We start from the raw sequence: 11,746 nt of genomic DNA, 5'->3' as shown, positions 1-11,746 counted from the left end.
AATAAAAGAGACAGTAGCAGCAGATGTTACCTGTCCGAGCACCTACAATTCCATAGAGAGAACAGGAGTGGGTCGTGAGTCTCACACCAGCCAAATAGCTCATAAACCTTCTCAAAAAGAGTGAGCCATGAGAAAGAATTGTACATACGGATACATCTTACAAAGGTTAAGCCCTTACACATTTAACCAAATTGGTTTTGCTTTCCTAAATTGAGAGACTTGTGAGAAGTTTATTTATTCCATCTGTTGAGTCTGGCAAGAGTCCAGTGCAGCAATTCTAGCAGCGTCTTTGTATTTTTATAAGCACTGCAGGTCCAAAGCATTATTCCTTAGCAGATCTTGTGTATGATGAACTGCTGGTCAAAGTCACTGAGGTATGATCACACAGCTTGGAAGTTGAGTGTAACCCAACCAGAAGAAAGGAGTCCATGAGAATGCTGTCCTTCCGTTATATATTATTGATGCTCTATCACAGTGCTCCAGAATGAGAGGGTTTATAAATGTACCAATACATTAAACCATTAAAGATCTGAAAATATACAAAGCTAGAAACACAATCTGCAATTCTATACAATACACCAATATATAAATGTAACAATTCGATCTGCAAAAATGCTATATATATAAAACACAAAGCACACATAACGTCATTAAACTCTCCCGCCCCCCCACTCCCTTGAATTACTTCCATTTTGGTGGCTTGTTCCATCATTGCCTATGCCGATACTATGACATTCAACATTGTTTCCAATTATGCTAAGTAATGTGGATGCTCATAATGTACTTCAGGAAAGTGCAACACATAGCACAAACCTGTGTGGAAGCTGCATACTAATTATTAAGAGCTTGATTCATTTTCTTTATCTATGATATAAGCAATGTTTTAAAAAACCTCCTTCCACAACGTTTTCCTGGTGCAGCTACAATGGGCCGGGGGCAGGAGACCTACTACCCTCATTTCTTTTAAGTAGAATTCCCGTGAGATTTTGGTAAGCAATGTCAGTTTCTGCTTAAATGAAGTGTGAGGTTCTTCTTCTCCCACAAATTATCCAGTCTCTTCTTCAGTCCTCACAATGCAAGCACCATGTACCACCTCGTGACATTAAGCAGACCAACCAAAGTATGAAACTTCGTGTTTTGTTTGTGCATGTTTGAGAAAGAAGTGTGTGCTTCATTTCACTGGATTTATATTGCTGAAAACTGGGTCTAGGAATTTGGAAAAAAAAAAAGTGTGATGTAAAAATTGCCGTTGCCACAACCTGTTTGTGCAATCTATCAGAACTGTCAAAGAGTTACCAGCTCCTTCCTGGTCTCAACTTTACATCTTGTGAGTGGTGCAGAGTTTTCTAAAGTTCTATTAGCTAAAGGAGGGTTAATTCTTTGATCCTATTCCTGGAAGATTTTCAGTGTTTTAAGGCAAGTATAATGAAAAAATTACCCAACTGGGTTTTCAGTGATACCTATATTTTAGAAGACACACTTTTAGTTGGCAAAAAAAAAAAAGGAAAAAAACAAAACTTTGGGTGTTTTGTTTTAAAATGAAACCCCTTGCATCTTTCATTCCAACCTGGGCACTCTAAAAGCTTGCTTTTTTGCTTCATCAGCTAATGCCAGCAGATAACTTTCCACTTGATGATGATGATACTACTACTACTAATAATAATATTTAATTCTACCAAAAGGGGCATTATTACATTCGTTTTTTAAAAAAAGACCTGTACAAACAGTCATGATCCAAACCTTCATGAAAGCAGGTTAACACTTTTCTGTTTATTGCCTCCTGACGTCTCTGCGCAGACTCCACAAGTTGTGTGTATTTAAGATCCGAATGAAGGTAAGACAGCCAAGTGGTTAGGACGGGCCAGAGGGATGAAACTCAGAGCCTCGGAGGGCAGAGGGGATATGCTCCTTTGAAGCATCCAGATAAAAGCAGCGTTGCACACACAGGCTGCCCACCCTCCAAAAACTTTCAGTAAACCATCTTTCCGTTACAAACATTTTACTTTGTGATATTCTTGGTTGTTGTTGTTTTTAAGCTAGTAGAGTTTATTTCTCTATAATTTCAATGCTGTATACACCCCAAAGAAAATAAATGAGTGAGAAATGGGTGAGGAGGAGGAAGATGAGGCCATTAAAACAGACCCAAAGCTGCCGTTTTGGTTCTTTTATCAAATTTAATAAGAAAATGCACAGCCAGAAGTATCAGGGTTGGGTGGGGTTTGGGAGAGGAGATCATCAGGCATTCTGGAAAAAAGAGTGACGAACTGGACAGACAAAACCAATGACGAAACAAAGCAAAATACAGACACATACATAGGGGCCTGAGATCCACATATTTGTGGCCTTAAATCATATTTTCCCATTCTGGCTGAGCCGTACTGGCAAAGTGTTCCTGCATTGTTTCCCAAAAACAAAACCTGCTTGTTTCTCTTCAGGATTTATCCTTAAGAAGCCAGGCTACTTTAGATTTTTAATGTCTTCTATAAAGAAAAGTTACTAATGATAGTAGTAACACATAATGTTTACTGCAAAGTAGTTTTGAAATTTGCAACGACTTCAACCCTCCTCCACATCCCCTCCCACATTTTTTCTAGGTAACAGATTAAAAAAAAAAGTGTCGAGTTGTCGTTGTTAAATAGTGGTAATGTTAAATAGTATGGTTGTTTTTTCCAAGTTTGGCCACTGTTAACGATGCAGGCATGGAGAAGGAAGTGTAGGACGAGCATGTATTAAAAATGAAATATTAACATAGCAAATACCTTGCAAAAAAGGACTAAAACACTAACAAATACAAGTCAATGCACATTTGTTTTAAACTAGTGTTATTCTTTTTCACATTGGATTAAACATTATTTTGTACACCAAAAGTTAACAATGCTGTTTATCTTTGCTTTTTGTGCAAAAGAAAACATGCCACTTCTGCCATCAAAGAGCAAGACTGAAATTTATACACATCTTCTTCACCCCCACCCCAGGATTTAAAATTATTTTTAAAATCCACACATACACTAAACCTTTCTCCCAAGAAAAGTAGTTTTTGTTTTAAATATAGATATTTGGACACAACCCCATCTGTTAATACTGAAATGGCAGAAGTCACATGTTTGTTTCAAAAGCTCATGCTGAACTAATAAATGTTGCATCCTGGTAAGCTGCCTAAAGGCTAGACCTTGTAAGGCCGTTATGCGCTGTTTGTCAGGGATGCAAGTTCACCGATCCTACTGGTGTTAGATTGGAAATGCTGATATTTAGAACCTTTGAATGAAACAAAATTGCCTGTCCTAACTTCTTTCAACTCCTATGGGACATAAAGCAAGAGGCATTAAGTAACCAATAGGACTGAGCTCCAATGAGGTGAGGGGACGGTTGCAGATAAATTAGTTAACATGTGTTTTTGGAGAGCTAAACTTTCCAAATTCCGAAAGCACAAACCAAGCTGACGCACTTCCCCATGAACAGACATGCTCTGCAATATGTTTAAAGATCACAGTGGCATCCCTAATGGAAACGAAAAGGGCTTACATCCCCCACCCCAAAAGCAGATTTTTAAGAGGGCATTACCAAATGGGAATGGGCTGGTAAGAATATCAACTGGACGTATGTTCTGCAAGATTAATAATAGCAGAAGCAGCATTCACAGAACATGCGTGTTTTGATTTTGATCCCCAAGCTAAAACCTTTCCCCTCACCTCCATAAGCTGCTTCTGATAAACAGCACTACAAGTTGGTTGCTTTAAAAAAAATGTACAAGGAAGTTGTTCTTATTTATTTACATGTGGCATCACTCCACCAGGAGCTTAATCTCATTGGCTATTAGCTGGTTCATATTGAATATACCCCCCGGGAGCTTGGTGAGCAGCTCTCTCTCTGTGGTTTCAGGGTCGCTGTCGACAGAGCTGGAGCTGGCACTCATATTGTCGACAGTGGCACTAGCTGGAGGGCCCAGCTCTGGCTCGCTAGTCTCGCTAGCCGTGGACACCACAGAGAGCAAGGACATGCGTCGTGTCAAGCGACCGGGGGGAAGAAGGGAAGTGGCATAGTCTGCTATGATCCCAGCTACGTCTAGATTGCAAGCCTTGTCGAAGGCAATGAAACCTACATTTGCATTGGCCTCACAGACGTAGAACGAGCCATCATCCTTCATTAGGAGGTCGATACCACACACATCCATCCCCAAGATGTTAGACACCTGGATTGCCAGCTGTTTGCCTTGTTCGCTCAGCGAGCACATCATACCTATGCCACCTGGCAAAAGAAGGAAGAATAAATTTTAGGCTATAGTTTTGTTCCAGTTCAGCTACTGAAAGTTAGAAGTATTACTTATTCTTTGGATGTGGCCTATCTATAAAAACCCATAAGCCAGACAGGTAGAGCTGTGTGAGGTCTCAATACTAAATAAGGTTGTCTTATCAAGGCTAGCCACTGGGAAATGTGTTGAGCAGTTTGTACTGAAAAGATGGGGTCTACCTGAATGACAGAGAAACTTGACGGTTAGAGCTAAAAACCAAAGAGGACATAGAAAAACTGGCTAGTGTGTGTGTGTGTGGGGGGGGAGAGTGGGACGGGGGGACAACAGACACCGAGAAGCTATTTATTTATTTAGCAAATGTGCATATCATTTTTCAACTACAGTGATTCTCAAAGTGGTTCACAAGGTAGGGCACTCACATTTGGTTCAGAGGTTCTCAACACTAAGAGATGAAACCAAGGAATGAATGAAATAAAGTAGACATATAAAAAACTTGGTGAGATAATCAAAGCCAATAGTGTTAACCGAGGACTCACAAAGGTGGTCTGAATGTGGGTCATTTCAAACAGTCAAAGCTTATAGATAAAGCAAACGATGGCGCAGCTCATTTACCAATCATTTAACCATAGTTAATTGGCAGCTACATTTGCACCAGCCCTGAAAAGTGACTGAAGAAACAACACTGAGCATAATCCTGACAAAATACAGCCATGTAAACTGATGGCGCACCACTAGACTACATCCTAAATGCCATTATTTTTCCATTTCTTTCTAACTAGGTTATGTCCCCACATTACAAAATCTCATCTCATCTCATAACATTTGAATTATTTAAAACTGCATTGTACATAAAACACCTGCTACTTAAATTAGGGTTAAAACTCTTCCTAGTGGGCACTCAATCCAACCCAGAGTAAGCACACTTCCATTCTTACCCAGCGAGCAATTGCTCTGCATTCTACCATCTGTTGAGCAACGCAGCATAGTTCCTACTACGCGGCCTCCCACTACGATGACACGTACATCTTTGCCATGGGATTCCTGGACGTATTTTTGGAATAGGTAAGGGGCCTCGTGACGAATTAGGTGGCTCAAGTCTGCCAAATGGTGCTTGTCTCTCGCCAGAAACACAGCTTTACCTACATCAAGAGAACATAGAAGGCGAAACAGGTCATGGATTTTTCTGCATATTGCTGAAGTGGGGGAAACGCAGTTTTGCCTATATATCCTCCATTTCAGCGCTATAAAGACTAACCTGGTAGCACTGGTGTATGAATGAATACAAACAAAAACTACAAAGCACTGTGCACTTATAGCGCTATAAAAATAGCAAAAATGGAAGAACATTACCTTAAAGCAAACTCACAAAGTCCAAGGCTTACTCCAGTTCTCAATTCCCTCAGTATAGGTCTGTCAGTATCCTTCAATCTTGGCCTGTACCATTCCGTGCTATTCTAGTAGTGCTAGGTTGCAAGAGTGTTTTGCAACAGGTTTGGGGTTCTCTAAACACATAAAACAGAGGGCTGCACCAATCACAGTCCAAAGATGATGGAGATTCCAAGGTGCCAAGTATGACTAATTGACTAACCAGTCCCAATTAAGTGGTAAATGCCAATTACAATATTTAGTACAAAAATGGAACAATACAAAAATCAATTGAAATCCTGCCACATGCAAAACATTGTAATTTTTTTTTAAAAAAAATATGTGTAATTATTAAAAAATTATAGTTATTTCAGATGTAAATATTCTTTAGTTTGAATACAACCACATTTTTAAAAAATACTGTTAGATATAGTAATCATAATTTAAAAACATATTTTTGCGATCCTATGGCAAGAGGATTCTATAAGTCATCACAAACACAATGAGGATGAGGGAGGCAATTATTCATGTTATCGTTACTTTCCGGCCCTTTCCCCCTTATGGCTTAATAGACGTATTTGACCTATCCTATGGCCATAAAACAGACAAGAGGCTGGAAGAATGAAGAGAAGTTAATCCCTTTTCGAAACTGCTTAAAGACAGTCGTCGGAACTAATATGCTACTTTCTTGCTACATAACGAAAACACAGAACCAGAGCCTGAAAACCAGCCCCGATGCCAATCCTTGTTTCCACATCTATCCTGGCAACATGATCACAAACGTGTATCTGTTATCACCCTTCTAATAGTCTACAAACACGTCAGTCTCAGTGCAAAAAGAATAAATGGATAGAAATCTGACATCAGAAAGGGCAACATGCAGAAATAAGTAGGTGAACTTTTCAGTCTCCCTGCATGCTCTGATGCTGACCTAACAGTTGTCATTCTCCAACAGAGGAATTTCAAAGGACAATTCCAGTGTGAAATAGCCGAATCAGAACTAATAACCAAGCTTGATTGGTTTGGGTCTGAAGACAGACTGTGGTTTCCTGTCCCACTATAAAAGCTAATTTACTCAGTCATGCAGAGATTATGTTTATGGACACTGTGATCATTTTGCATGCATTTAAGATCAACCCCACCTTTTACAATAACCTTATGGATTAATTTGCCAACAGAACAGAACACTGCGCGCAGCTGATTTTATTTATTTATTTTATTTATTTATTTTATTTTAAAATAATAATAATAAAAATAAAATAAATATTATGGATTAATTTGCCAACAGAACAGAACACTTCACGTAGCTGATTAAATGGATCAAGTCCACCAAAGCTTAACCTATAATAAATTTCTTGGTCTTTAAGGTACGACAGACCTTTTTGCTGCAACAGAAAATCAGACTATGGCTCAGTTCAGACAACACGTTAGCAAACGGTGGTTTTAGAACTCCACAGTGGAGATTTTCCACCACCGTTGAGAAACGTGTTGTCTGGCAGGAAAGCTCCACACAACAGTGGATTTTTGTGCGTGTGTGTGTGTGTATAAAACACTCTACACAGAATATCCACGCTTTGCAGAGAATTCCTGCACAACGGTAGCGCTGTATGGCAACTCCATGGAGTTTTCTGCTGTGCTGAGTTGACTTTTCCCTCTGGGTACAGAGTTCCCTGGCAGGAGTGGCGAAAGGAGTAAGTGTTGCTCTAGGAGAGCCCCCGGGATTGGGTCGTCCCCCCAAACAATGGCTAATGGGATACCATTGGGAAGAGAGGGCAGAGGAACTGTCAATCGAATGTTGCAATGGATTTTACTCAACGCCATGGTAGCTATATCACTCTACGATGCCTACATGGCATAAAGCGAGGATAGGCAATGTGGTTGCCCTGTGCTTGCAAATCATCCTGCTGATACTTGTGAATTTTAAAATTGCATTTTATTTTTAAAATTAGAAAGCAATTGCATGGCCTTTATTCCTCAGTATACTTTTGGGACCCACATGGACCCAGAGACATTCTTAGAAAGTAAGATAGTGGGTGTCTAGAGATCAGCACTTCACTTTGGAAGGAAGGAAGCGAAGGATAGTAGGCCAGCTAAAACTGAAAGGGGGGAAAAAGATGCCACTGGGTAAGTTTGGGAATGGTCAGCAGGAGAGATCAACAGGGAATGATCTGGGGTATGGGGGAGAGAAAGGTCAGCAGAGGGGTTAGAAAAGCCATCAGCAAAGGGAAGTGGGCTAGGAAAGCCAGGAGGGGGAAGAAGGGTGGGACAGCCAGGGGTAGTCAGGCAGCGACGTGTGTGCATTTGTCTGATGTGTGTATGTAAAAGGGTGGGAGGAGGTGATCAGAAGATCTTTGTGTGTTGGCAATGTGGGATTTTTGTGAGTTTGTCAGGAATTGATATGGAAGTGATCTTCCTATGTGGGGGAAATAAAACTGGGGGAATTAATTTTAGAAGAATTTATTTAGAGATAAAAGGGGAAATTGGCTTGCCTTTCTTGAAGCACACAAGGTTATAGCAGGGAAATGGTGGGTTCATAGGAGTGTGTTTGCCTTCTACTTACGCCAGTTTGTCTCCCTACAAAATATGTGTATTCTTGGGAGTAGTAAATTTGGTGAAACCTACGCCCTTTAGTAGCAATTCTGTAATCCACCCCACAATGTCAGCCATTTTGTGACAAAGCCCACAACATTCTCTCAACAATCCAAATGTGCCCATCGGCACAAAAAGTTTGGGTGTTGTTCCTTCTCCTGCCTAGCAAAAACCTCAATGCCCCCTCACAACAGGCACTGAGTCTTTCTTGTTGGGAGCCCCTTGTTTGTGAACCGCCCAGAGAGCTCCGGCTATTGGGCGGCATAGAAATGTAATAAATAAATAAATAAATAAATATTCTTCCTAAGTGAACTATGGAGAGAGATCTAGATGTGCTTACAGCCATCCCCATAGGATTGCGCCCTGAAACACAAAGTCTAAGCTGGAATGCCAAGCCAAAATGATGAATGACTCCTACTTTGTGGCAAAATAAGGATTTTTAATTTCTGTTATTATTACAATGATTTAGCAGGCAAAATACAAATACACATATGTGATTTTTGTAGTTAGAAAAAAAAAACTCTGATCATATACTTATCCACATGTTGATAAATATATACCAATTTAGTTAAGACTTGCAGTTTATTACTTGAGCAGGGGTTGATACTACTACATGACTGTAACAACCTGCTTTTTCTTGGCAAGCATGAATTTTTAAGACGTTCTGAGTATTTCAAACAATTCTGCTCCCAAAAATAGTCAGGACATTTTGGACAAAGCATAATCCCCAATGAGGACTCTATAGCAATTATGCACAGATTCTTACACCCACCTCTGTGACCACGTGTGTTCTTCACAACCATGGGGAACTCCAATACTTCTGCTTCATCAATCATTTTGGCAAAATTTTCATGACCTCCTGGGAAGAAAAAATAATTACTTCTTTACACACATGGCAACCCTGGAATCCAGTTTTGTTCATTCCCACATGAGGAAACTGTTATGTTTATCTATTCTGATTGTATCCTGGTTAAAATAAATTCCCTATTAATTTATATGTTGGTTAAAATGTACCTTTCTAATATGAAATCATCCACCATTGTACTGGAATCTCATAATGCCTTTTCCTTTCCTAATTTAAAAGGCCTGGCTGAAAACAATCCCAGGTGTATTGGTCTTGGTTGGGGATAGTGATCGATTCACCATTTCACAAATAGTTTCTTGACATGCAAGGTAGAGATGTATAATTTCCAGAAATGTTGAGGCCATGGAAAAAAATATTTCTCCCTGGGGCGGGGGGATAGAGTTTGGGGGGGGGGATGGAAATTTGGGGGGAAATTGAAAAATAAGCAATACTTTTTAGATCTTTACAGATCTAAATTCACTTTGTTCTAGGACAGCCTGCCCCAAACTGGTGCCTTCCAGATATTTTGGACTTCAATTTCCATTAGCTTCAAGCAGGAATACTGGGGACTGTAGTCCAAAACATCTGGAGGGCACTGGGTTGGGAAAAGCCGCTTTAGGAACATAATGCAGCCTTTCTGTTCTTAAAGTTATTTTATGTATAACTTGGTTATCTCATAAAATTATTGTATTTTAAAACTTTTAAAAGTAAACTCATTTAGTAAATTTGTAATTATTGACTGAATAGATTAGAAGTACATTAACTGACTGCTACAGCATCTAACCAGAACAAGCCGAGAAACACAGGACTCAAAAGAACAAAACCCAAGAATGCAAAATGGTGCCTCTAACTCATATGTTGGGAACCTGAGCATAAATGTCTATAAAAAAAAATCAATATTTTAGATCAACGATTTTAATCAGGAAATTAAATAAATAACTATATTGGGAATCTTACGGAGTTTTCCCCCATGGCTTCATTATTTCCAGACATTTTACATCTCAAGTCTTTCTATAAAAGTGTTCTTATTATAGATTTTAGAAATCATTTTGAGGGGAGTAAAGGCTGGGTAACAATTTATGAACACTTTGTCTTAAATTCTACAAGAAAATATTTCATAATCCAAAGTAGCTTAATTTTTCCATTAAAAATTTTTTTTTTTTTTTTAGAAAAATCAATAACGGCTTTTGGAAAAAAATGGGTTTTTTTTCCTTGAATGTTTCTGTTCCCCTCCCCCCAGGCTTTTACATCTTTAATGCAGGTTTTTACCAGCTAAAGATGGTGTGGTAGCTGCAACCCCTCCTGGTGAGAGATAGCCAGACCATAGTGATCCATCACTGGACACAATGCGCCTGTATTAGAGGTTGCCTCTAAAGACCTTCCAGAAATGTCAGTGAGCACAATAACTAGGTTCCAATGATCACATAGGAAGAATGTGGGTTGGCATGTCATCCAGACCTAGTGTGTAGTGCGGGGTGGCGGCAGCTTCACACCTGTCCTACAACCCATGACTTGCAGTAGGGGCTTGTATGGTGAGTACGAAGCCACCCCCACTGTGTCATATCGGGATGACACGCCAACTCTCACTGCATCGTGGGAAATTATGCTAATAGAGGCCGCTCGTCCCAACACCCCAAAAATAGCTTCTATGTTACTATTAAATTTATACATTAAAACATTGTTAAACTGCCCTACATCCTTGTAGATATCAGGTTGGTGTACAGGTATGATTAAAACAATGCACAATGCAATAAAAACACTAAAACCACATCACTGTCATCATAACAAAGAAGGCAGCAAATATAGTAAGACAAAATCAACAGATTAAAACGGCTCAGTAAACAACAAAGCTTTGAGCTAGTGCTAAAACAATTGCAATGTCAGAACCATGAGAAGGGTATTCCACAGTCAGGGTGCCGTAACCGAGAAGGCACTCTCCCTTGTAGACACAAGGCCTCCCCTGATTATCTTAAATCGTAGGCAGGCTGATATAGGGCGAGGTGCTCCTGCATTTATTTGGGTCCCAGCCATTTAGGGTTTTAAAGTAAGCGCCAGCTTCTTGAGTTGGGCTCAAAAGCATATAGGCAGCCAATATGGCTCCTACAAAATCTAAGCAATAGGATTCTGCCTGGCTGTACATGTTACAATGCTGGCTCCCGCATTTTGCACTAGCTGATGCTTCTGCGCTGCCTTTATGGACAGTCCAAAATGCAATGTTTTACAGTAATCCAATCAGGAGGTTATTAAAGCATGAACCAATGTGGCCAGACCATCCCCATCCAGGAGGAAAAGTGGTAGCTGGAGGTAGTAAAAGGCCCTCTGAGCTAGGGAGGCCACCTGAGTCTCAGGAGATAAGGCTGGAGCAATGAGTACCCCTAAGTTCCACATTTTCCCTTTCGTGAGTGTGCATCCCCATTTAGAACAAGCTACATAGCCAACTCCTGGACAGTACCCCTCTCTTGAGAGAATCCAGCATTAGTCTAACACGTTACCAACTCCAGATATCAATTCAGTACCTAACAATCCAAGCTGACTCTTGACAAGCATCAAGAGCTGGGTGTCAACAGCATATTTATGACACCTCAGCCAATGCCTTCTTAGAGAAGTTAAAAGTATAGGTGACAAGATAGACCCTTGCAGGATCCCACCGTTCAAATGCCATGGGGTTGATGTCTCTCTCCTGACAAGGGTGATCTGCC

The 11,746-nt window shown here is 40.1% G+C and overlaps 1 protein-coding gene across 1 annotated transcript in view; it reads right to left on the bottom strand.

The window, feature by feature from the left end:
- Window positions 1–1,517: 1,517 nt before the first annotated feature.
- Window positions 1,518–11,746, bottom strand: part of RIMKLB (ribosomal modification protein rimK like family member B) — a 40,276-nt gene continuing 30,047 nt past the window's right edge. Inside the window, exons 4-6 of the mRNA XM_063119013.1 lie at window positions 8,976–9,062; window positions 5,185–5,388; window positions 1,518–4,245 (exon numbers count right to left, since the gene is read on the bottom strand). Of these exons, the coding sequence (XP_062975083.1) occupies window positions 3,782–4,245; window positions 5,185–5,388; window positions 8,976–9,062 (755 nt within the window). The 3' untranslated portion in view covers window positions 1,518–3,781. The remainder of the gene's footprint in view (window positions 4,246–5,184; window positions 5,389–8,975; window positions 9,063–11,746) is intronic.

The sequence above is a fragment of the Elgaria multicarinata genome, chromosome 3, assembly GCF_023053635.1.
Source record: "Elgaria multicarinata webbii isolate HBS135686 ecotype San Diego chromosome 3, rElgMul1.1.pri, whole genome shotgun sequence".
In the NCBI taxonomy this organism is placed as follows: Eukaryota; Metazoa; Chordata; class Lepidosauria; order Squamata; family Anguidae; genus Elgaria; species Elgaria multicarinata.
Note: the sequence above shows the minus strand (reverse complement) of the source record. Positions and strands in the feature narration are given on the sequence as shown.